The following is a 27,004-nucleotide window of genomic DNA, read 5'->3' as shown; positions in this document are numbered from 1 at the left end:
TTCAGAAGCCACAGATTTCACTGGTTTGATATTAGCATCCAAATTAGAGGTCAGAAGTTACCTAGTCTTTTTAACAATCCAATGAAAAACCCAACAACAGGTCTGATGCAGGGGCTCCCTCCTCAGTTCTTGTCTGTTTTGTCCCTGACTTAATTTGCCCTCAAAGGAGCCATGAAGCAATTGTAAGCAATTTCCCCGCCTGGTGTATGAACTCTTCCTGGATATGACTAATCAGTATTGTTCCTGAAATCAAATTTCGCACTGTGGCAAGGGACGCCAATATGACACTCAGTGTTTGGCTGCACTCGGGCTGCCAGAAGAAGGATAGCGCGAGTTGCTCCATGCGTCCCACTCAGCGGAGACCCTCACACTAACCTGAAGATGAAGCCTGGCCCCTGGCATTTACCACTTTCATTCACTCCCACAGCACCATGGCCCTGTGTAAGGGGTACAGGAGGCTGGGAGCCAGGATCGTAACCATGGAGAGAATTTTGGACTCTCTCTCCCACCTCCCTGCTCTCCACCCCCACAGTGTTGTTGCCATTGGCAAGGAATCCAGACCCAGCTGAGATGCTAATGTCACCGCCGTGACCTGTGCTCTCCTGGCTGTTACCTTGGAAGCAGCCATCACAGCTGCCGTTGCTGCGACATTCAGTCCCCGCTTCCCAAAGTGCACCAGGGCATCGTAGCTCCGATCCTTTGCTTGGACGAGGCAGTCATCAATTTCCTGTCACACAAGACAAAAAAGAGCACAAGAGAGAGGAGTTCACACCTCCAACCCCCGCAGGGTCAGGCCATCATGCACAGCAGCAGGCATCTCCCGCCCATCAGGTGGGGAGACATTCACAACCTGCTCTTCAAAAGCAGAAGAGGATGGCAGGGAGCAGTAGCTTCCATTGAACTCTCTGTGAGTTGCTTCATTCTGTGAGGAAGAAGTGGGCCCACAAGGCTCAGTGGTTACTGGATAACAGTGCAGAAGAAAGCTGATAGCCACAGAGGCAGTGTCTGGGATCCTGGGCTTTCCTACATTCAATACTGTGGTTACCAAACCAACCCTGAAAGACACAGGTGACGGGCAACAGGGCTTTCCCCTGTGAAGTCTGTGGTTTGACTTAGCTTGAGACAGCCGTGCCTGGAAGCTGCTACAATCGGATGGCCATTTGCTGGCCTGAGTGAATGGCTTTGGTGTTTCCAGCCTTTTCCCTTCCGCTCGCCCCCTCCTCCTTATAGGGAGTCCAAGCAGAGGTGCCCAAGAAGGAGCAAGCATGTGGATGAACTCCTCACTGCATGTAACCGATGGTCTCCCTAGTACAGGACTGAGGCATGTTGGTGATCCATTCAGGGGAGAGAGCGCATTGCCACTCTATGGGCACTGTGTGCGCTTTAGCTCTGCAGAGGTTTTCCATCTCTCAGGTCACTAGTGTGGCACTATTGTCCTGAAAGTAATTATTCTCTTCCTTATGCCTAAAATACAGATATGCCACATGATCCGGACCCATGTTCAGACAGCACCTTCAAAGGGACACTAGCTGCCCTTGATCTGCCCAACACCTCCTTTTCCCATCAGCAAAAGTTCTCCAAGCACACCAAGGGCAACAAACAGCCCAAAATACCAGAGCTCTGGAGTTGTGGTGTCATTTCTAGAGGTACTGTTCTTGAAGAACAGACCGTGTTTCATCCAGGGATCTCCAAGCACATTTGATACATTGGAGTTCAATGTGCAACACAGGCAAGTGATCGTCATATTTATTTTACAGACCGGTGAGGAGACTTGTCTCATCATTACACAACTTGGAACAGAGAGAAAGGGAATCCCCACTCCCGCTCTATCCCCACACCCCTAACCTGGAGAAGGCAGTACTTCCAGAAATAACCACCTACCCAGCTACATGCAGCGTAGCAGTGGCCAAGTTGGGCCCAAGATAGTGGAGAGGCAGAGTGGGTGAGGCAATAGCCTTCATTGGAGCAACTGCTGCTGGTGAGAGAGACAAGCTTTCAGAGATCTCCTTTGGGTCTGAGAAAGGTACTGGAAAAGGGTGAACATATCTCCCCCGGCCAAATGTGGGACATGGAGGAATGACGCTGTCACGGCCAAAACGGGATGGATGGCCACCCTATCTGCGAGTCAGGCAGTGGGTCTGGTCATGTATAGTATAGTATGGTATGAAGTTTTGTTTAATGGCCATGACCTGTTCATGACTTTTACTGGGAGGCGGGGCAGGATAGTTGAAGCTCTCGGCTGCCCCGTGACTTGGGACACCAGGAACAGGGCTGCCGCCCTGCCAGCAAAGCTCCCGGCTTTCCCCCAGCTGCGGGAAGCTGGGCAGAAGCCACACCACTGAGCAGGTCCAGCTCCCAGCTCTAGGATCCCCCATCCAGGGGAAGCCGGGCAGCAGCCCTGAGTGTCTGGATCCCAGCTCCCTCCAGCCAGGAAAAGCTGGGGAGCCAGAACTGGAGGCAGCCACTGGCACTCCTAAAGAAGTGGAATACGGGGCAAAATAAACTGGTAGGCCAGGGTGGCGCCCAAGATATGGGACTGTCCCACCCGACACAGTATGGACGGTCACCCTATATGCAGAGTGCCACAGCTCAAGGCCAGGCGGACCAGCCTGTTCTGAATAAGCAGGGCTCCGTGTTGGGCATAAAAGTCACAGAAGTCATGAATTCCAGAACTTTCTGCAACCTGCGTGACTTCTGCGGCCCTAAGCCAGTCGCACCAGCCTCTGCTCAGGCTGCCCCAGAGCATGCATCTGGTGTGTCTGGCCCTGGGGACGCCCTGAGCAGCAGTCCTGGGGGTGGCCAGAGCAGCCGCTGTTCGGTGGCCCCTGGCTGCTGGTGCTGCAGGCTCAGTCTCCCTCAGCAGCAAACCGCCCTGACGGTCCCCTCCATCAGCAGCAGCGCCCCCTCCAGCCGCGGTACACACACAGCTTAAGTCAGCAGTATTTGTAGCATAGGTCATGGACAGGTCACGGGCCATGAAGTTTTGATTATTGCATATGACCTGTTCATGACTTTTACTAAAATACCGGTGACTCGATCAGAGCCTTAAGGAAAATTATTATTAGGGACTTAGTGGGGGGCACATTTACACCACAGAATGAAGTCAACCTAAAGTACTGGCTGTACAGCCACCCCAGTAATGGAACTGGCTTTACACGTCCATGCTGTGCTCCCTGTGTTGGCGGTGTGCGCCCTCAGCAGGAGCACTTCGCCCCCTTTGACAGCCAACATGGGGCCTTGGGGGACAGCTTCTGAAATGTAGCAACAGACAATGTAAGCAATTAACCTAACGACAGACTGAAACGCTCCATTGTCACAGAGGTGGAGTTATTAACTTGGTGTAGTCAGCAAGTTACATCAGTGGGCAGAGCCATAGGACGAGGTGGGGTGGCCGCCCCAGGCCCCGCACTTTTGGGACTCCTTTGGAGGATGCCCCAGCTGTCCTATGTGTAGTACCCAGAAGCACTGAGACTTCATCGGGGGTGAGTGAAGTCTCTGCTCTACAGCCTCCACTGAGAGCCAGCTGGCCTTTAGCTCAGGTGGTAGAGTGCAGGGTTTTAGACCCTATACTCACAGGTTCTATCTCTAGGGCTGGCAGTGTAGATCTGTTGGTGTTACATAGGGATGGGATGCAGGATGATTACCTAGGGCAGGTCACCTGCCCCCCTGCAGTTACCATGCCCAGGGCCTTGCACCTGGGGCACTGGGAGGCAGAGGGTTGTCCTGGGCTCTAGCCTCAGGGACAGCCCTGTCATCTGGAGCTACATTCTAGTGTAGGTGTGCAATACAGAGGTGGTTTATGTTGCCCTAACTCTGTAATGTAGAGCAGGCCTGAGTTACAGACTGGATTTATGGTTTATTACAACACTGTAACCCACTATGTACTGTATTGGAGGGGTAGCCGTGTTACATCTGATGAAGTGAGTCTGTGCTCACGAAAGCTCATGCTCAAAACTTTTCTGTTAGTCTACACCTTCATTGCCACTATGTACTGTAACTGCAGAGATGTTAATGGGACACTCTCCCTGTCCTTCTTCCTATCCTACCTTGCCCCCCCAACCTCATGGCTTTATATTTCACTAATTTCTCAGTTCTGCTCCATAATCTGAAGTGGGTTTTACCCACAGAAGCGCATTACCTAACGAATAACATTGCTAGTCTTTAAGGTGCTACAGGACTGCTTGCTTTGTTTTCCCTCACAATATGTGCTGCCTACCTATGCTAAGTAATCTGTTCCATCTTCCAGCTGGCAGGGATGCTCAAAGAACCTTTCCCAGACCTAACAAAGAGCTCTGCATGGCACAAAAGCTTTCTCTCTCATCAAGAGAAATCTGTCAAATAAGTGATATTACCTCACCCACCTTGTTACCACAGCTATATTCAGTCCCCGCTCCCAAACCTGTGATGTTTGCTGTACTGGGAAGGAAGGTCTCAGACCACAGAACTGAAAAAAGGGACCTCAAGAGTCCAGTCCCTGCCCTCATAGCAGGACCTATCACCATCCCTCACTGATTTTTTTAACCTAACCTAGATCTTTGAAAGGGAGGCACAAGGGGTGAACTCATACCCCCAGGTTTACAAGGCCAATGCATGACCCACTGAGCTATTCCCTCCCCTCAAAACATAGTCTGTTTCTGGGGTGACATTTTCAGGGAAAACAAGCTATATGTCTCCCACTTTCCAAGCTTCCCCAGGGCCCAGACATAGCTAAGTTATTCTGAATCAGCTTAGCGGCTGATTATAAAAAAAAAAAAAGAATAAGATCAAAGAACAAAAATAAATAAAAGAAGCAGCAACTCATCCTCTGGAGATGAAAGGCGTTGATACAGCTGACGTAGGATAAACATTAATTCCACTGCCAGGAGCCATCTACTCAGTTAGGGCATGAACACCTGTAATTACCTTTTCCTTTGAAGACAGTGTTGGATGTACAAATTTCCTATACAGGAGGCTGGAGCCTTTTGTGTAGGGAGAGAGCAACCAAGCTATGAAAGCTATTTTCAGTTCATAATAGAATGGAAACCTAGGGAAAAACAAAGATGACACAGTTTCTTGTTAACAGCTTCTCTAATAACAGAAGCCCAAGGCAGGTAGCAACTGGGAAAGTCATAGCCTAGGGTGGTTTCTGTCTACCTGAGAGTTCTACTACCAACTTGCCCCAGCATCTGACCACCCCAGGACTCCAGATAAGCTCTGTGCTGGGGATTCCCAACCTATGAGTCAGGATCCAAACATGGGTCGTGATTAGATTTGTTAAGGGTCGCCAGCAGCTCTGAGATGCATGTGACTCTTAAAGAAGCCATTTGCAGCTCCTTAACACCGCCACCTCCAGCAGCTATCTCTATCAATAGAGAAGCAATTACACATTACAAAGACAGCTTCTCCACCTTTGATATTCGTAGCCATCCCAGGCAAGCCACTTAATAAATTCTTGCAGTAAGGAATTTTTGCCCCCTCTTCCTTTCCCCCATTTTGGCCCCGCTTCTGTTCTATGTAGCTGATTTGTCAGTTTTCATTTTTTGTTTGTATCTCCGCCAACCTGAGTGTGACTCATCCAGCCCCTCTAGCCTCTGAATGTGAACCTCCCAGCCCCCTGAGCCCTTGAGTGTGACTCCCCTCCAGGTCCTGGAGTGTGGCTTCCAGCGCCCGTGGCCCCCAGCCTCTGGGTGTGACTCCTCCCAGCCCCTCCAGCTTCTGAGTGTGGGGTTTAAGCCGGGGGAGAGGGTGGGGGGGAGCAGTTTGGGGATGAGGGTCTTTCCTCCACCACAACTCAGATCAACTATAATAATAAAGTAATAATTAACTATAATAAAAGTAGTGTTATTATTTTATTATTGTTAATGCATTTTCCCTTTTTCTATGAAATAACTACTACGCATCTATAAACATGAAGGGGGCGCAATTTTATATTCTTGCCTCAGGTGCAAAATTAGCTAGTTACAGCACTGCTCCCACCCTTCCCCCCGTTTGAATTGACTTGGGTCACCAAGTGTTCCTGAATTGCCAAAATGGGTGCCTGCCTGGAAAAGGTTGGGAACCGCTGCTCTATGCAAAGTTTTCCCGGCAGCCTAACAGCAGCAGCATTATTTAACAACGACCATGAGAGTCAGTTAAGTGACAAAAGGTGCTGTATGCACAAAGAAGCCATGGAGTCTGGCTTTACAGCATTCCCAGCCCTTCCAGGCCCGGGGTACAGAAAGTACACTTCCTATCACACAGCCCAGCCTCTTCTGATTTATTTATACACCTTCCGTCTGTCTGCCTTTCTGCAGAGAAATGGCACTTATCACTGTGCAATCAAACCCTCGCTCCGTTCACATTCGGCAGGCCCCGTCTCGTTATCTGTGCTTGTTGAGTTTGCAGCACAATGGGGCCTGCTGCTCCCTGGGGAATTTTGGCACTACTCTAATAGACACAGAATAATACTACAGACAGTGCCCTATTACGGAGGGGGCTGAGGAAGCTGAAGCTCCAGGCCCATTGCCAGAACAGGCCCATAAAAATTCAGACAAAATTTTTTTTCCAGAGACATTTTGAAGCGCATCTATCCTTGATAGACACCGATTCTGCGTACACTGCAGTCCAGTACTGGACTCTTCGGGGGTCATGTATGTATCAGACATTACCAGTGCCCCTCAGAGTCCAGCACCAGATTGTCACCTCTAGTTGGGACCACTGGGAATCTGGACTGGAACGCTTACATCGGTTAAATGCTCTGACAGGACAACCTGCGGCAAATATGCACTTCAGACTTACAAACCAAGTTATCATTTACCTTCCAGTGGCAATACCATGTTTTTCTAGTAGTGTTGTGTCCATTTATTTTCGTATTTCTAGAAGAAGATGGAATTTGTATGATTAACCGCTCCTTTGCCGATAATCTGGTGCATGATAGGATACGAGGGCTGTTCCATGAACAATCCACTCCAGCTTGACCCATCATGGCATTCATTATATTTGGGCCTGATTGCAGCTCTCTTCGCTAGTGGTATATTGAAGGCACACAGATGTACACTGAATCACAAGCCCCCACGGTTGCCAAATGACAAGTTCAGTTTAAAATAATGGAAGATTATATATAGATGGTGTTTTCAAGAGGCCAAGTAATGTCAAAGACGCTGCTGTTTACTGAAGATTCACATCAATAAATAGTGCCATGGTCGTGGCAGGAAGTAGGGGAATTTTCAACTCTTACTGATAAGCTGTGTCTACACCACAAAAATAACTTCAATGTTGCTTACTTTGAAGTACAACTTCAAAGTAAGCAACTTCGAAGTTAAGCGTCTACACACACCCCGCTTTGAAGTTAAACTTTGAAGTTAGCCTCCCTTACTTAGAAGTTACCTTCAAAGTAAGGAAAAGCATGTGTAGCTGCTCTGCAGGCCACTTTGAAGTAGCCCCTTACTTAAAAGTTAACTTTGAAGTTATTTTGTAGTGTAGACGCAACCTCAGACTCTTTGACTCTACCCACAACACCCACAAGCAAATACAGTCTGCACAGATTGCTTAAAAAATTTATGCATTTTTTCTGCAGCCACCTGATTAGGTGAGTAGATTAACTTTAATACTAGATCTACAATAGATTGCAAAAATGGTTAATAGCCCAGCCCTTTAAATTACTGCAGATTTGTATAGTATTTACAATTCTGAACAAATTGTCTTATATAGTCTATATCATAAATATCAATAATTAGGCTGCAGTTGTGTAGCAAACTTTTAAGTTACTGAGATAAGTTGGTGCTGAATAAAAAGATGACATTACATACAAGCACTGGATCTGTCATCAGTCTTACAAATTATAAGATTTTCTAGAGTGTACATCCTTCTTGAAATTAAATTATGTATACTAAATCAATTTCAAATATTCAAGTGTTATCATTTTAAGCTATTAAATTGTCTTTAAGGGTCAGAGGAATTATTTCATTCAAACCTACAAATTTAAATCTAAAAATCTGATTGATTTTTTTTCAAAATGTTAACAAAATTGATAGTAACACAATATATACTGGGCTACTATTATTTCATATATAATATGGATGTAGACTCAAATATCTATTTGCCCCATGCAGGGTAAAATGAAGAGACAAAAGGTTGGGAGAAGGCAAAAGTGAAGAAAGAGGAAGAGAATAAAATTAAGAAATTGTTAGCTATGAAAAAGAAAATTACTGACTTTTGTTCTTTGCAAACAAGTAGTGAAGGCAGAGTCACTGCAAAGGATACAGATACCTTAGCGACTGTGACCCCCGCTTCAGAGCCAAGTGATACCCAAGAAGTAGCATGCAGCAGTGAATTTGCTAGTGGGGAACCTAGAATAGAAACCCATGTTGAACGATCTGGGAGAGTTTCCAGATGAAATTACTAGTGAAGAACCTAGAGTAGAAAACTGAGTTGAACAATCTGGGAATCTAGAGTTTCCAACTGATGTGGAAAAGTAGAATGTGTCGGAAAGTTTGCATGAATACTTTTGCATGAAAGGGGTAAATGAACATTAGCACATGGATAGTAACTGATGCTTCTGAAAGAACATTCCCTAGTAAAAAGTTCAAGCATCGCTGTACAAAATCATTGTTTTTTTGTGAACAAAATAGTGAAACAATGTGGCATAATGGGCTCTGTTACTCACCAGAGACTGGTAAATATTTTGTGCTCTTTGTAAGTTACTTGCAAATGTGTATGAAAGTGCACAATTAGCAACAAATGGGTACTCTGACTGCAGACATGCAGCTAGAGACTTCTGTCACCATGAAAACAGTTCTTTACACACCAAGTCAATGGAAATACTCAGAAGAAAACTTAGTGGTGAACACATAAACAAGGGCAGGATAGAGTGGCATGAGGCAGAAAAGAAATACTGGCTCTGCCGTCTGCAAAGAATGCTCAGTGTGATCAAGATGCTTGTATCTAGCAGCATTGCTTTTCATAGGAATGATGAAATAGTAGGATCTGTGCACAGCAGAAATTATTGGGGGTGCCTTGAATTATTAGCAGAATATGATACATTCCTAGCAAAATGTATTGAAGAACGGACTAACAAGGGGAAAGGCCATGCATCTTACTTATCATCAACAATATGTGATGAGTTTATTGAGGCTATTGGCCAACATTTACTCAAATAAATTGTTGCAGAAATCAAACAAGCAAAGTACTATGCTGTTAGTGTGGATTCTATCCCTGATATTTCACACTCTGCGCAGCTGATATTTCGCTATGTTACCAGATGGCCCAGTGGAACTGTTTGTCAAGTCCATTCCTATTCGTGGACACACAGGGGAGAACCTGGCCAAAACACTTAAATTTCTTGAAGACCATCATATCTGTATTGAAAGACTGAAGATTGTCATGGCCAGTCTTATGACAAGGCTTCCAACAAGAGTGGAAAGTACAGAGGAACGCAAGCTTTGACTCATGAAAAAAAACAATCTATCTGAATACATTCCTTGTTGTGCACATTCCGTAAACCTTGTGGGACAAAGTGCAGTAGCTTGTTGTCCAGTTGCTATTTTTTTTAATTTTGTGCAAAAGCTGTATGTATTTTTCTCTGCATCGACACACTGCTGGAATCTGCTCATGAATAGTTTCAAACTTGCAGGAATACCAACACTCAAGAGGCTTGCAGACACTTGATGGTCAGCCCATGATGATGCAGTTAATGCTTTGCAGAACGGATATGCAGTTATCAAAGACATCCTTGTCTAACTTGCAGAAGATGAAACTGAAATAGCTGAAACAAGCTTAGAAGCAAATGGACTTGTTACAGTTATTTGCCAGCTAGAAATAGGAATCATGGTGCAGCTGTGGACAAAAGGTTTGGAAAGATTTGACAAGACCAGCAAATATCTCCAGAGAGCAAACCTGGATTTAAATATAGCTACAGCAAAGCTAAAATTATTACAACAATTTGTCAAGACACTAAGACCACAGTTTGAGGAGTTTGAAAATGAGAGCAAGCTTCTGTATAAATATGATTCTTGCAAGCAGGAGGAGCGTGGGTGAAAAAAGAAATGGAACAAGAGATGGGATTATGGTGAAGCAGAAGATGCAGATGAAAAACTTCCCCACCTGGCCGGTTCAGAATACACACATTTTTCCCAATAATTGGCAAATTACTGGCAGCACTTAATCACTGACAGGAGGCATATAGTGAGCTTCAAGAAAGAGGGAAAAATTTCATTTTTTGTCACTGACTTTGAGCACAGCGGACCAAAAAGAGAAAGCCAATATGTTAGTGAAAATTTATGCACAAGACTTAAAGGATCTGCAGATGAAGTCATCCAGTTCCAATCACTGTGCAGAAACACATCGGCTGTGTCTACATTAGCAAGTTCTTTTGAAAGAGTCCATTTCAGGAAGAGCGCCCCTTCTGAAAGCTTCTTTTGAAAGAAAATGTGTGTAGACGCTTCACAGGCCCTTCTTTCAAAAGAATAGTCTTCGTTTTCCATCTCTGGCCCATTCTTTGGAAAAAGAAGGAGCTGTGTGGATGCTCTCTTTTGAAAAAAGTTCTTTCAGAAGAGATCTTCCGGAAGATCTTCTTTTGAAAGACCTCTGTAGTGTAAACATAGCTACTGTGTACTAGTACTAACACAGACCATGCTGATGGCAAAGAGTCACGTGAATTGCTGATGTTTCGACTCATGGATAAACATTCACTGATAGAGGTATTCCCAAATCTCTCCATAGCACTGCAAATCTATCTGTACTTGATGGTCACTAACTGCTCTCAAGAGTGATCATTGTCTGCACTAAAGCACATAGAAGAGGAACTGTGACTGAGTATGGGCCCAGAACACGGTATGGGCACCATCTCTTCTCCATACAGAAAATGAACTATGGAGCAAATTGGATCTAGATCTTGTAATTGCAGATTTTGCAAGTTGTAAAGCAAGACAAGTAACGTTATTGACATTTTGCTCTTTGTTTTATTTTAAAATAAAAAATTATGAATTCATAAAAGTTATTTTTTTGAATTCCAGTGTGTTGTGTAGGCCCATCAAAAATTCTCACCTCCAGGCCCTTAATCCAGACCTGACTACAGGTTCAACCTCCCTCACCCGGCACCCTTGGGACCTGAGCAGTCCCAGACCAGGGATTTTGCTGGATGCAGGTTGGCTAATTCTGCCCCCACTGATGGTCTCAAACCCTGGCCCTGGGTTCCCTGCCTATGGCTTCCCAACCTCCTCTCCCCTTACATAGGCTCCCTAGCCACCAGCTCCTAGTCCAAGCCACCACTCTCCAGCTGTAACCTCCTGCTCTGCCCCAGCCACAGTTTCCAGGGGCCACAGCTTCCCACATGGCCCAGGCAATGAGCTCCCAGCTCACCAGCCTGGACCACTGCTGGCCCCTCCTAGCAGCCAAACAGGCTATGGTTGTCCTGCCTTGGGCTCCTGCCACTGGTCTGGCTGGCCCCTCCTCCTCCCAGCCCCGGGGCTCTCAGGTCCTGCCAGATGGTGGACGTTGCCAGATGAGAGAATGGCAGATTTGGCAGTTTTTATGTGTAACTACTGAGAAGGGCTCAAGCTCCAACCATGTGTGTGCTGTGCCTTCGTTTTGCTAACAGCACTGTGGCTTAAAGCAGAGAATTTTAAACAGCTAAGGGCTACGTCTACACGTGCACGCTACATCGAAATAGCTATTTCGATGAATAGTGCCTACACGTCCTCCAGGGCTGGCAACATCGACGTTCAACGTCGACGTTGGGCAGCACCACATCAAAATAGGCGCTGCAAGGGAACGTCTACATGCCAAAGTAGCACACATCGAAATAAGGCTGCCAGGAACAGCTGCAGACAGGGTCACAGGGCGGACTCAACAGCAAGCCGCTACCTTAAAGGGCCCCTCCCAGACACACTTGCACTAAACAGCACAAGATACACAGAGCCGACAACTAGTTGCAGACCCTGTGCATGCAGCATGGATCCCCAGCTGCAGCAGCAGCCAGAAGCCCTGGGCTACGGGCTGCTGCACACAGTGACCATAGAGCCCCGCAGGGGCTGGAGAGAGAGCATCTCTCAACCCCTCAGCTGATGGCTGCCATGGAGGACCCCGCTATTTCGATGTTGCGGGACGCGGATCGTCTACATGTTCCCTACTTCGACGTTGAACGTTGAAGTAGGGCGCTATTCCCATCCCCTCATGGGGTTAGCGACTTCGACGTCTCGCCGCCTAACGTCGAAGTTAACTTCGAAATAGCGCCCAACACGTGTAGACGTGACGGGCGCTATTTCGAAGTTGGCGCCGCTACTTTGAAGTAGCGTGCACGCGTAGACGCGGCCAAGATGTCCTGTGGTTGGTTTACTTGTATCAATTCAGGATATGCCTACAACACAATTAGGGGATGTGCGATTGCAGGTTATCCCGACATACCCATGCTAGTTTTCATCTAGTGAATTCTGGTACCAAGAAGTGATGTCACAGCAGCCAAAGCTATGCAAGCCCACTTGGAACATCACGCAATTACTTGAGTGGCTAGCTTATGCTGTAACTTGCACTGCGGCATCTTTGCTGCTGCTCCGCCACACAAGCTAGCTCAGATCTGTGAATAAGTTCCAGTCACACCTAGAGGATCAGGCTCCACTAGGAGTGAAAGAGCACTCTGATGTAATTCCTCCAGCTGTGTGACAGTGAGCACCCTGAAATTCCCATTGCTCCCTGCAGAGGGCTGGTACCTCGCAGCTCTGGGCCCTTGGTGAGATACCTGTGTAAGTGTAACTACCTAGAGGGGGACTTGAACCTGGGACCTCAGTGCAGGAACCTTCACAGCTTGAGCTCAAGGTCAGCTAGCACTCAGCCTAGGCTGTAAAAGACCCTTATGCTTTCTCTGTGACGCACTCTAGGTACCACAACATGGGACAGTTAACCACACGTAGATATGTAGGTTATATACGGGTTAAGCACCTGATGCAAAGCCCACTGGCATCTCTGGTTTCCATAGACATCAATGGGCTTTAGATCAGGCTACATAAGAGTGGTGAAAATATGCCTGAAGTTAGGCCTCCATCTACCTGGCTTAATTCCAAAGCCCACGGGAGTTTTTCCCCTGACGTCACTAGGCTTTGGGTTCATTCCTTAGAGGCCTGATCTGCTGAGGTGCTGAGTACCCAAAGTTTGTACTGACTTCAACACCCCTGTGCACAATGGCCTGCGTTCCTCCTTTTCTAAGCCCCTGGATGAGAACAGACTGGGAGGAAGCTATAGGGTGCACAGGCCAGGCCCCTTTGCAAACACAGTCTCGCTTTCCTCTGTGCTCCCTATCCACCCAAATATTTATCCCAAAGGAAAAAGGATAGATCAGGAACAAAGAACCCAGCCTACTACTGGAACACACTGTGGAGTGTGTGTTACATGCCCCTCTGTGCCTACTCTGAATATAAATCTGCGGCAGCCCCAGCTAGAAAACACTGGCGTCTAACTCGAGCGTTAGCAGCTCATGCTTCTACCTCTGTAGATTCCCAGTGTGTCAGCCAAAACAGCTACTCTCTTTACTGGGGCTGGAAGAGACTTATTCTCTGTGGAGCAGGCATAACAGCCCACAGGCAGACTCAAAGCTGGGACCTCTGGAGCTTAGTGCAGGAGCCTCTACAGTTAGAGCTAAAAGCTGGCTGCTTCTCAGCTAAGGCTGGAGAGGAGCCTTGTTCTTTATGGGTGTTTCTACATGCTAAAACATGGAGCGAAAGATGCTAAGGAGGCGTGGATGCAAATTCCCTGCACCTCATTAGCACAATATCACATGATTTGGAGTCCAGAAGACCGTTCTTCCGGACTCCAAAATGCCATGTAGAAGCACAACCCCGGGGGGGATTTCTGGAAGGACACGCTTCTTCCGGAGGCCCCTTCTTCTTGGGAAGAAGAGGCGTCCAGAAGATGGACTTCCTTCTGGAAGCCCCCCCCCCCCCGGGGGTCACACTTCTACACGGTGTTTTAGAGTCCAGAAGAATGGTCTTCTGGAATCCAAATCACGTGACGTTATGCTAATGAGGCACAGGGAATTTGCATCCACGCCTCATTAGCATCTTTCGCTCTGTGTATTAGCATGTCACTTCCGAAGGAAGTGGCCTGTGTAGAAACAGCCTATGTAAGTAGTCTAGCTGCCACTGCCTGGTGTGGGTTACACAGGCACAGAGGGGAACACATAGCACACTGGGTTACACTTAACCCACATAACCGCGGGGTTACAGTCGGGATCAGAAAATGTTAGGAAGAAAAAAAGTTAAAGGGGTTTGTCCTACTCTTGTTCAGATCCTCTTCTCCCTTCTTCCCCCTTCCATCTCTTCCTTCTCTCCTTCCCTTTCCCCATTTGCTCTGCCTCTTCCCCTTTTCCCCTCACTCATGCTTCCGTTTCCCGTTTTGTGTACTCATATTCCACCCCTTCCAGAAGCCTGGCTCAATCCCAACCCCTGCACCACTGCCCACAGCAGAAGAGGGCTGCTGGCTCAGCTGTCCTCTGTTGACAGTGATAGACCTTCATCAAACTTTCCCCTGTTCCAACCACTTTCTCACGGGCATCTGCACTGTTCCCCTGTCATTAGTATTTCCCAGCCACTAATTCTGGCAGAGCTAAGAGAGGAAGGGCTGGTCCTCCAAGCAAAACATGCAGTGACATTTAACCCCTCGCTTGGGAAGTGACACAGCATTACAATCCTCTCTCTGGAGCTCTGTTCCCTCATAAACATTCTGTTGTCCTCTCCCTCTCATTACAAATGCCCCACCTCGCTCTGAGGCTCACCAGCAAAGGAAGAGATCTGTGAAAGTCTCAGCTGTCGTGAAGAGTGCAAATATGATCCAGTACATCATCCATTTTACCTGAAAAGAGAAATCAGTCCTGTAACCATGTACCACGTGCGCAAGGCAGACATGTACAGTGATGGCATTTTACTCATCTATAGCAGGGGGAGCAAACTTTCTACACCCGGCCCTGCTTTTCATCCCAGCAATTAGCAGGGCACTCCGACCTGTCTAATGTAATCCAATATTACTGGCAAATCACTTACTTTCTCATTTTACCCTTACTTACCAAATCAAACACACTATTACTGGCCAATTATTTACTTTCTCGTTTTACCATATAATTCTAAAATAAACAATTGGAATATAAGTATTTGCAGTTACATTTCATTGTGACACTTCGGCCTGTTTTTCATTTGCGAGAAGCCTGAACCCCAGCCAATGCGGCTGAAACATGTCACTTAGCTTTATGGGCCCCCCGTAGCAAGGAACCCCAGGCCACTACCCTGCCTGCCACCCCCCAATGCTAGCCCTGCACTTGAGACTCCCCACAACCCATCCTGTGACTACCCGCAGGTGAAGAAACGCTGAACTAGATGAGATGAGTATCCCCTGAAAGACCTCTGAGTACCCCCTGAGGCTGAGAACCACTGGTCTAGCATATTACCAACACCTCCACTGCTTGCTGAGCTCTTAAAAGGCATCTAGGGGTAAATTACAGCTAAATAACAGCACACAACACTGAGAGCCAGGACTGGTGGCTGGAAACAAACTTTATGGGACACCAGGAAACTTGGCCATGCCCATGATAAGTGGTCGTCCGGTGAACTAAAATCATGCCAGATTATGGACGTTGCTGGCGAGAGAGTTCCAGACTAGAGAGGTTCAACCTGTATAACATTCCCATATGGAAAAGGGTGTAAGCAATACCGGCATAAGGTACCATTATATTGCTATAATTGCATCCACTCAAAGTAAGGCTGCCAACTTTCTAGCTGAAGAAAACCGAACCCGTTTGCCCTTTTACAAGGTCCTGTCCCCACTCACTCCTCCCACCCCATCACTCACTCACTCATTTTCACAGGGCTGGAGCAGTGTCTGGGCTGGAGCAGAGCATTGAGGTGCAGGAGGGGGTGAGGGCTCCAGCTTGGGTTGTGGGCTCTAGGATAGGGCCCGAGATGAAGAGTTTGGTATGCAAGAGGTGGCTCTGAGCTGGAGCAGGGGGTTGGAGTTCAGGAGAGGCTCTGGGCTAGGGCAGGGGGTTAGGGTGCAGGTTTTGGACAGGCGTTTGGGTGCAGGTGGGGCGGTGTTCCAAACTGGCGCATGAGCAGGGATTCGGGATGTAGGTTCTAGGTGGCACTGACCTCAGGCAGCTCCTGGAAAGCGGTGACATGTTCTTCCAGCTCCTCGCCAGAGAAGTGGCCAGTGGCTCTGCATGCCGCCCCCACCCACAGGCACCACTCCCGCAACTCCCACTGGCTGCAGTTCCCAGCCAATGGGAGCTGTGGAGTTGGTGTTCAGAGTGAGGGCCCCTGTGGCCGCTCCTACACCTAGCAGCTTGGAGGGACACACCAGACACTGCGCAGGGCCCACCAGGGAGCAGGCTGCCCCACTGCACTGACAGCCAGGTTTTTCCTGGCTCTGTCAATGGTGCTGACTGGAATTGCCAGGACCACTTTATGGCTAGGTGATCCACTAGAAAACCAGAGAGCGGGCACCATACACCAAGGACTTGTATTGGTAGAACTCTATTGGTTAAAGCAGTAGCTGTGGGGGCGGTTCTGCAGACGGCCCATGAAAAAGATAAACGATAACTAAAGCGATCATAGAAAACAGGATCTAAATACATTTTCAAAGTTACACTCAATTATCATTTTAAAATAAAGTATCTCTCAATAATGTTATTAATTGCGGTCCAAAATCTATGTCGTGGTTTCCTGTTTCATTAATGAAGTGTTCATAGTGGCTAGAATTGGTTTTGATGAGGGTCCGCAAATGGTTTGGGGGGTGGTTAAGGGCCTGTGAACAGTTTGGGGGGCAACTGAGGGTCTGCATGAGTCAAAAAGTTGGGAACATCTGTGCTAAAGGAAAAGCACTTTCCTCACTGACACAGTTACAACAAATACAACTTCCAAGCACGGGCCAGGCCTTTAGATAAAAGGTGATCCAGAAACAAAGACTTTAATTACGAGCCACTTGGTGGTGACTTTATTTGAACTGCCAGCTTGTCAAAGCAGATTGCTATAGCTGGAGAGGTACAGTAGGGTCAACCCTGCAAGTACATTTTGCTTCACATACCAGGCAGATCTGTCAGCCTTCATCTGGTTTGCTTACAATACTCAAGACAAGTTAATACTTTCAGATGTAAAGAACTAATCTCACCATGGAAACACTCAACTGGAAGAATCTCAACAGCCACTCCAAGTCACAGCCTGACCCTGTGCTAAGGACATGCTAAGATAATTGTCAAAGCTGTCACCAGGACATAGAAATGGGCTTATCAGCATTGAAGTGCTCAGATATTTGAAGATTAAATACCTGATGGCTCTGCAATATTCAGTAGGGTTTAGATAGAAAATAAGACTGTGACAGGTGGTACAACTCTGTGAGACACAGAAGGGGCACGTGTAGTCAAGTTTCTCCCATATCCCACTTCCACTAACAAAAGTCTAGGAGACACTAGGACCAGAGGTATTCTCCTAGGAAAAACGCCAGCTCCGCCCAATTTGCCAGCCAAAAGTTTTTATAAAGAGGCCATGCCGCTAGGGGGGCTGAGCTGCTGCTTTGGAAAGAAAGGGTCTCTGCTTCCTGAAAGATAGTCACAGCCACATGTACTTTTGCTTTGCCTGTTCCCACCACTGCGAGCCCTCTTGTGAGTGATTAGCCAAAGATCCCAGGGTCTTTTGAAGAAGCTTCATTGTGTTCTGCCCTCCTACAGTTTAATGAGCAAAGCAGAACTATCTCCGGTATGGGTATCAGGCATCTTTCGAGATCAGCCATGCAAGTACAATTATGCAACTACATGGCAGCATAAGCAACTTGTCAAAGATTACAAGTAGAACTAGGAAGAGAACCCAAGTCCACTAACTTTCAACCTACAGCTATATTCAGCAGCCTACATGTCAGATTTCTACCAGGCCTTGTTTACAGGCTCCCCTGGCATATAGGTAGCAACTTTAAAATGTGATAATCAGATACCATAAAATACAACACAGTAAATAAAAACATTACTTACATATTCTTTAATATCCTTTGATTTTACAGCTTTGTAAGAATAATAAGCAGGATAAAGAGTGCCAAATATAATCCTGAAAGAGAAAGAAAAAAAAAGAAATGGAGAAGCTTGATTTTCTGACACAGGGAAGTATTTTTGCATCTGTTAGCTGCACTTTCTAGAACCGTAGAAAGTGTTAGTAGGTTCTGATCTAAGGCTACAATACATTGCCTGAATTCCTATGTGACCTCTATAATACAGGGTTGATCCTGCCTCATTGCCAATTTTATGGTTGGTTCACAAGAACTAAAATTATTTTCCCTTTTTTGTGACTGTCACTTTGAGGCTTCATTACACTTAACAGACTGCTGAAACGTATCAAAAAGTTATACAGAAGCATGAAAACAAGTCAGAAAAATACACCCAAAGGAAAAGGTAACCATATTTTTAAAATAATCTTATCAGCACATAGCCAAGAAGGGACATTAGTTGTTCTAAAGATGGGACCAAATGGGAACTTTTTATCTGAACTTTCTTTAGAGGGGAAAAGGGACAAAATGGGGCTCAGATGACACCTGGTTTTAGTTTGACAATATTAAGGCCCAATCCCATGTTCAGATCAGGGCAGGAGGAATCTTCCATAGTCCCATTGACATTAACTCTGCCAGGTTCAAAATCACTGAGCTGTTTAAATAAGCAAATAAAAGAATCCTTAAGTTACTACTAGCACCTTATAATCTAAAAAGTGAGGGAATGTTTCAAAATCTCCTTTCCTCTGTTTGTGCTGCTTGTTCCCTTTACTCATCATTTCTTGAAGTGTATACCCTGAAAACAGACTGGCCATTTTCATTTGTTTCTAGACAGGTTTTGGTCAATTTCTCCTGCAACTGCAGGATACTACCATGTTTGGGTTGAAAAGTGAGCAGGAGAATATTGACTACATTTTTAAAATATATATATATTTCCACTGGACTTTTTTTTTTATTTCATGTAAGCATTTCCATTGTTCTTTGGGTGTATAAAAGCTCATTGTTTCAAAAGCTCACCTTAGATCTCTACTAACTTGATACTAACTTTTCCATTTTGCCAATTATATCCCCCCTCTGAAGGACTCAACTACATTTATGTCCATTTCATGGATGAGAAATTAAAAATATACTCTCCTCTATGCAGCACGCAATTGTCCCTCCCAGAGCTGTCTTCACGAAAGCATTTGCAAAAGATCATGGTGAGACTGCACACTGTCTTGATTTGCAAAGCACTGAGCTAGCACAATTTGCTGGGTATTTATCATGCCCACTGTCGCATGCTTTGGGTTTTGTTAAATTATTATGCCAACTTCAGAAAAGCAGCCACTGAACTCAGTGTACTGTGGATAGTTCATACTAGGTTCAGAAACAGCTGCTGGAAACTGAAATCACTGAAGCTATTTCATTGATCAGAGATGTGCTGTATGCAGGGATTAGATAATATGCCCAGAGAGAAAATTCTGGGAAAACACATTAATTGTTCTCCCTTGAAATATCTTAAACAGCAGTGCTGTTAAGGCAGGGGCGACACACACAATAGTCCTGATACTATTCTCATTGAAGCTAAAAGCAAATTTTCCACTGACATCAATGGTAGTGGGACTTGGTCCAGTGAAGATAAATGCTGAAAGGGGCAGAGCTTCTCTGCCCAGCTCAGAAGAATGACCATGCAGATAAATGGATCCTCCCTGCGCCCAACACACACGTTATTTATAAAAGCTCATCATTTCCATCCCAGTCCATTCCCTCCCTCTCCAGCAGGTTGCTATCTCATGCTTGTTTCCTGCAGAGATTCCGACATCTGATGATTTATATTTGCTTTCTCAGTTTATGCCAATAACAGAAACTAACTTAGTCTTAGAGGTAAGGGAGTTTACAGAATCGCTGGAACACAGTTATATATGGCACATACTTGGAAATTTTCCTATGGGGGAAGAGAAGCCCTTACTGTTTTGTTTACCCAAAATATACAGGATAATTAATAGGTTGATGTGCCTTGCTGTGGTGGTTATTGTAACATGCTTCAGATTTTGCTGGCAATACAGAGAGTGTGTGCGTCACCCAGGCAGTTGTGATTTAATAGTCTGAGCCATGGAGTAGGAAACCTGGTCCTAGTCCTGCTGATTCTGTGTGACCATGATAAACTCCCTTAACCTCTCTGCCTCCTTAACTACAAAGTGGGTATCAGGGATCCAGGCTCAGCCCCGGACAGCAGGGCTGGGGGAGGAAGTACCACCTTCACTACCCTTCCCCAATACTCACCTAAGTAGGCCTGGTGGGGTGGAAGGAAGGAAGGAAGGAGGTGCAACCAAAAATTGTGGTATTGCAGCAGAAGAGACCTCACCCCCTGCTATCAGAAGGCTGAGTCTAAGAAGGAAAACTGCAGAAAGCGATCTACAGGTCCTGAAAGCTGACAAGCTAAATATGAGTCCACGGTGTGACACTGTTGTAAAAAAAGTGTAAGCAATGTGGCAGCAGGAAGGCAGTGCTGCTGAAGGCTGGGAGGAATGTGTCTCCCAGAGATCATTTGCATGAGAATGCAAAGGTGTGCATGTGCGATACCTTTCAGGCAAAGTCTAATGGGTAGCAAGTGAGCCATGAGATTTTGTCTGTTGTAAACACATTGTTGTAAAATCACAATTTATGCTGACACTCAGTGTGGGAGTTGTGGGATCTCACCAATGCTCTGGGTTGTTGTGGGGCACAGGGCAGTTGCCATAGCTGCATAAGACACTGATTACCCAGGGCTCCCTGGTTTAAAGCCTTGTAAGGGAGGAGGGGGAGGGGTATTAGTTGAGTGCTGTGGTTCTGCCTATGCCTTGGCCATATAGCTATAAGTTTGGCTTAACTAGCTTTCCCTACCTGTTGAAAGATAGAGCTGGATAGTAGGGGAAATATTAAGAGCTGAAATTACGAAGTGGCTGCTAAGGCCACATAAGCTACGTGTACATGTGAATGCTACATTGAAATAGCTTATTTTGATGTAGTGAAATTGAAATAAACTATTTCGATGAATAACATCCACACGTCCTCCAGGGCTGGTGCCATTGACGTTCAACGTCGATGTTGGGCAGCACCACATCGAATTAGGTGCTGCAGGGGAGCGTCTACACACCAAAGCAGCCCACATCGAAATAAGCGTGCCAGGAACAGCTGCAGACAGGGTCACAGGGCGGACTCAACAGCAAGCCGCTCCCTTAAAGGGCCCCTCCCAGACACACTTGCACTAAACAGCACAAGATCCACGGAGCCAACAACTGGTTGCAGACCCTGTGCATGCAGCATGGACCCCCAGCTGCAGCAGCAGCAGCCAGAAGCCCTGGGCTAAGGGCTGCTGCACACGGTGACCATAGAGCCCCGCAGGGGCTGGAGAGAGAGCGTCTCTCAACCCCTCAGCTGATGGCCGCCATGGCGGACCCCGCTATTTCGATGTTGCAGGACGTGGATCGGCTACACGTGCCCTACTTCGACGTTCAACGTCGAAGTAGGGCGCTATTCCCATCTCCTCATGAGGATAGCGACTTTGACGTCTCGCCGCCTTACGTCATCCACCTTACGTCGATGTCAACTTCGAAATAGCGCTCGCCACGTGTAGACATGGCAGGTGCTATTTCGAAGTTGGCGCGGCTACTTCGAAGTAGCTGGCACGTGTAGACGCGGCTATAGAGATGAAATCACAGAGTGGCTGCTGAGGCCATGCAGAGCTGAAATCACAGGGTTCTGCCTCAAGGCAATACCCAGCAGATGCTGGCAGGCAGCTGGTAGGAGCAGCAGTGCATGATGGCAACTGGCGGGTGGCTGGTAGGAAGAGTGGCGGAAGAGAGCAACCAGTGGGCAGCTGGTAAGGGAGCAGCGGCAGATGACGACGGGCGGCTGGTAGGAGGAGTGGCAGATAATGGCGACTGGACGGCAGCCGGTAAGGGAGCAGCGGACAATGGCAACTAGTGGGCGGCTGGTAGGAGGAGCGGTGGATGACGGTGACCAGTAGGGGGAGCAGCGGATGGCACGACTGGCAGACCAGCTGGTAGGAAGAGTAGCCAGCGGCCAGCAGGTGGCAGTCAGTGGGATGCTGCAGACAAGTGGACAGTTAGTACTGCCCTGGTGATGTATCTGTGGGCGCTGGGTCTGGGACTGCACCGCGAGAGGTACACCCTGTAACTGTGTGTGGGGTAAAGGCCAAGAGCCCCAGCAAGAGACTTGGTTCTATCGCGTCTGGGGATGGTATCTTGTTAAAGGGGTTTGTCTCTCCTTTGCTTAGATATACTGCATATGTCACCGTCAACTTGGGGTAGGTTATGGTCATTAAATAAGCTGTTTCTATCTTAGACTCCGTGCTTGTGAGGCGGGGGGGGAGAACTGCCTTACAGGCAACCAGCAAGTGGGGTGCGATTGTCCCAGGCCACTGGGTGGGGGTTAGCCGGTTGGTTGTACCCTTGACAGGAACCCCCTAGGAGCTGAACCCGGCCCTTCTGGCAGGTACCTGGCATTAACAGAAGGGTTACATAAGCAAACGTTATCCTGGAATGCTTTGATAAAAGTTTTGTAAGCAAGACATGGCAGGTTATACTTCTGCGCGACTCTCTGCTGATTGCGCCTCAACTGTCCCCAAGGCAGGAGGTTGACATCAAGAAGCACCCAGCGTTGACAGGGGTTCCCTCAGCATTCAGTTTAGCATTTTCATGGTGGACCCACTACACTGAGCCCTGGAAGATCACCTCTGGCACATCAGACCAGGGATAAATGTAGCCTAGCCCTCAGCCTTCACAGAGATCACCTGATCCCTTCCCACCTGAGTCTGATAATCAAACAGGATTGGCTGGCCTCAGTCTTCAGCCTGACAGATCACCCTCTTACAATAACCCTCTAATCTGAGAGCCAGCATGAGCGCTGGGATTAGAACTCAGACAAGCCTTGCTTCACATGCAAAACTCAAACCACCACACTATGCTGGCTCCCTGAACAAGGTCCTGGTGCTGATCCTACAAACGTGCACAGAGTTACTCACGTGGAAAGACCCACTGACTTCAGCGGATGTGGGGCTGGGCTCATAAGCTCCTCCCTGTGCATCAGAGCTTCTTAGTGTAAGTAATTTTATGCCTATGGCTTTTGAAGTATCTGGCCCATACAGCCACTGACCTCAGAAACCAGTCAAGCTTTCCTTTTTTGGTTTCTCTCTCATCAGAGCCTCTAGATATTTGTGTGGCGGGGCACATTCTTTAGAGCGCTGTAGGACAAACCAGACAAACACAGCAAGCCTTTTTTGTGACTAGCTGATGTTTCCATATCACTAGCACAAGGCAGCCAAGACTAAGAACTTCTACTTCAATAAGGGCCTGGATACATTCTTTAATTGCCGAAATATTTTAGTCGTCTCAACATATTTGTTGGGCAGCATATGCTCCTTATAGTACTCACTGACAGCTGAATTGTTTTGGTGCCAGGATTCCTTGCTGAGGCTGCCAACAAGGGTGCCAATAGGCTTGTGATCATTATTATTAGTATGACATGATTTTTGCAGAGTGCCCTCAATTTACACAGGGCTTTGCACAGATTAAAAAAAACATGAAAGACAGCTCCTGCCCTGAAGGGTTTATGGTGTAAATCCAATGGAGTTATTAACTGTGGTACAGAATCTATCATTTAAATCAGCTTCTATACCAGATGACTGAAGGATCGTGAACTAGATGCCAATTTTTAAAAAAGGGGCTACAGAGGCTAACCTGGCAATTACAGGCCAGTAAATTTAACGTCAGGACCGAGTAAGTTGGTTGAAAATACAGCGAAGAACAGAATTGTCTGACACCAAAATTAATGACTTGGTGGTGAAGAGTCAATATGGTTTTAATAAAGGAAATCACACTTCACCAATTGTAATAGGATGGGATTTCGGGGTGCAGCTAGTGAAATCAATCCAAGGTATCTTTGCTTAAAATCCAGGCCACTTACAGTCCTAGGCTGGGATTTCCTTCTTACTAAAGCAAATACAATCAGCCACAACAGTACCTCTGCCAGCCCCACGGGCGAGCCAAAGGCCACAAAAGCAAACCCACAGAGTTCCCAGCTGCTGTGTCAACCAGACCAACAACCCCCAAATTCAGGTGAGAGGTTATTAAACCTATTTCGCCAAATCCACACAGATTCTTCCAGGCCCCAAAGGCTACGTCTACACGTGAAGCCTACATCGAAGTAGCTTATTTCGATGTAGCAACATCGAAATAGGCTATTTCGATGAATAACGTCTACACGTCCTCCAGGGCTGGCAACGTCGATGTTTAACTTCAACGTTGCGCAGCACCACATCGAAATAAGCGCTGCGAGGGAACATCTACACGCCAAAGTAGCACACATCGAAATAAGGGTGCCAGGCACAGCTGCAGACAGGGTCACAGGGCGGACTCAACAGCAAGCCGCTACCTTAAAGGGCCCCTCCCAGACACACTTGCACTAAACAGCACAAGATACACAGAGCCGACAACTGGTTGCAGACCCTGTGCCTGCAGCATGGATCCCCAGCTGCAGCAGCAGCAGCCAGAAGCCCTGGGCTAAGGGCTGCTGCCCACGGTGACCATAGAGCCCCGCAGGGGCTGGAGAGAGAGCATCTCTCAACCCCTCAGCTGATGGCCGCCATGGCGGACCCCGCTATTTCGAAGTTGCGGGACGCGCAATGACTACACGGTCCCTACTTCGACGTTGAACGTCGAAGTACAGCGCTATCCCCATCTCCTGATGAGGATAGCGACTTCGACGTCTCGCCGCCTAACGTCGAAGTTAACTTCGAAATAGCGCCCGGCGCGTGTAGCCGTGACGGGCGCTATTTCGAAGTTAGTGCCGCTACTTCGAAGTAGTGTGCACGTGTAGACACGGCTAACGGGTCCAGTCACAGTCCCAGGTCAATATATACTTGGATCTTACCCAAAACATCACACCAAAGCCCAAATCGTTCAGATCTAAATATCTTAGGGAGATAACATGAACATCAACACAGAACAGGGCCTTCTCAGGCTTTGCTCCCAGGCTGTGGAATTCTCCGCCTCAGGATATTCACATGGCACCAACATTAACATTGTTTCGGTACCAGGTTAAAGCCACCTGTTTTACTCAGGCTTTTATAGGTGTTTGAGTTTGTGTATTTGATCTTTCTTTTGAGATGTTTTTAGTAGGTTTTATGTCCTTTTGGAGTTTTATATTTTTAAATCTTTTTATATATGTTTATGTTTTGAAAAAGTTTTGTAAGCTGCCTCGCATATTTGAAACAGAAAGGCGGGTTAAAAATATTTTAACTAATAATAATAAAGAACGGGGTTAGAGAGAAAAATTGTTAAAGCAATATTTTGCATATATCATTTATCGCTATTGATGCAGGCCAGTGGTGTTATTTGCTGATTCTTGAAGGTCTCTGAAAGTCCATTTCAGGTTACATAGTTTTAGTTACTGGAGAAATGTAGATCCGGTCCACTGGGGTCCACATGCTGGAACATGGACCCTTGGATACAGGCACAGGTACTAAAAGACAAAAAGATCCAAGATGGACAATGCCAGTCCACATCATGGTTCCCCCTTTGTGTTCTGGGACAAAGCCCTTTTTTCTTCCCATAGTCTCTTGAGGGTCAGTCCCACCTGACCCTGGTGAGCTGTTGTTAAAAACTGCCATTGGTCGCTGGTTTTGGAAGTATGTCCCAGTCATTTGCATGGCAGGTGGAAATGAAGTATGGGCATCCAATTTCAATTCCTTTGCTCAGACCAGGTCACTTGACCAGTGGGCTGTAGCCCACTGACAAGTCCCAAGCATCTGGGATGTGGATTCGACATCTGAGCACCTGGTTTCCACCCCATTTTTTAGCCCAGTGTCCTGGCTGGGGCTGAGTTCACACCTCCCATTGTGAAGCTTAGCACTGAAGCATTGCTAATACAACTACATAACTAAAATCTATAACTTCACCTACAAACATGATACAGACATATAAGTAGCATACATAGATTCAGGGCATACATACAAAACAAAACAAATGCAAAAAAAAAAAACAGCGCCACAAGTGTCTTCTTCATCACACTATATGTGTTTGGTCTGGACTTACGTTAGCAAAGCATTTTAAAAAGGAGCTGAAAAGACTATTTACGAACTCATCTTCCTTTCAGCTGTACTGCCTAGATAATGCCTCTAGGCTAGCAAATGGACAGCTAGATTTCCCCTTATCTGAGTTTACAGCCACGTATTAGAAGCATAAACCCCTATGATGCTTTATTGCCCATTGCCTCTATTAAATGTACCAGCTTTACAGTAAAGCTTTAGCAAGCTCTACTCTTCCATGAAACCACAGTTAGAATAAGACCACCAGCAGCTTATCTACCTCAATGCTGAACGCAATGCTCTACGACATGCACTTTGTAACAGAACAATGCATCATGGTTTTGCTATAGCCAAGAGTCTTGCATATAAATTGAATTATTCATACACAAAGCTAAAAGCCAAGATCTGGTCATTTTGAAAGGGCTAGAAATGAAAGCTGCTGTAAATGCTGCCTCACTCTGAACTGAGACCTGATCTAAGCGGCTGTCTTAGCACTTTGGGAAAAAAGCTCTAACATTAATTCCTAAAATCAGCCCTTAAATGCTAGAAAAAACCCTGCCCTTTTCCAGGCAGTCACCCAAGTGGGGCCAAGGAAAGATGCTAATCTCCACAGTCTTCAAAGGGCTCACCCATGCTAGACACAGAGCAAACACACAAGGCTGGATTCAGTGAGAATTCATTTCTATTACCCCCTAACCCAAAGGAGCTTTTAAAGATCATGACTGCGCAAAAGGACCCTTCTGCAGAAATATGGTTGATTAACAGCAGCACCAACAGGCACCAGGGCCCAGGAGGGGGGTGGGACCAAGGGCAGAAGGGGCAGGGCTTGGGATAGTCAGCCCTGCCCTACCCACACATGCCTTCTGAGATGCCCATGGCGCGGTGCACAGAGCTACACAGTGTTCCAAAGGGGCCCAGAAATTTGGCTGCCATGGTGTTTGGAGCTTTGGACCCCTCTGAAATGCCAGGCCTGGG

General features: G+C 46.8%; 1 protein-coding gene across 7 annotated transcripts in view; it reads right to left on the bottom strand.

The window, feature by feature from the left end:
* The window catches only part of REEP1 (receptor accessory protein 1), a 98,466-nt gene that overhangs the window by 48,243 nt on the left and 23,219 nt on the right, over positions 1–27,004 (bottom strand). For all 7 annotated transcript variants that reach the window (XM_074992270.1, XM_074992271.1, XM_074992272.1 and 4 more), the window contains exons 2-5: positions 17,954–18,026; positions 14,720–14,796; positions 4,903–5,023; positions 614–727 (exon numbers count right to left, since the gene is read on the bottom strand). In XM_074992270.1, the coding sequence (XP_074848371.1) occupies positions 614–727; positions 4,903–5,023; positions 14,720–14,796; positions 17,954–18,026 (385 nt within the window). The remainder of the gene's footprint in view (positions 1–613; positions 728–4,902; positions 5,024–14,719; positions 14,797–17,953; positions 18,027–27,004) is intronic.

Source organism: Carettochelys insculpta, chromosome 4, assembly GCF_033958435.1.
Source record: "Carettochelys insculpta isolate YL-2023 chromosome 4, ASM3395843v1, whole genome shotgun sequence".
NCBI lineage: Eukaryota > Metazoa > Chordata > Testudines > Carettochelyidae > Carettochelys > Carettochelys insculpta.
Note: the sequence above shows the minus strand (reverse complement) of the source record. Positions and strands in the feature narration are given on the sequence as shown.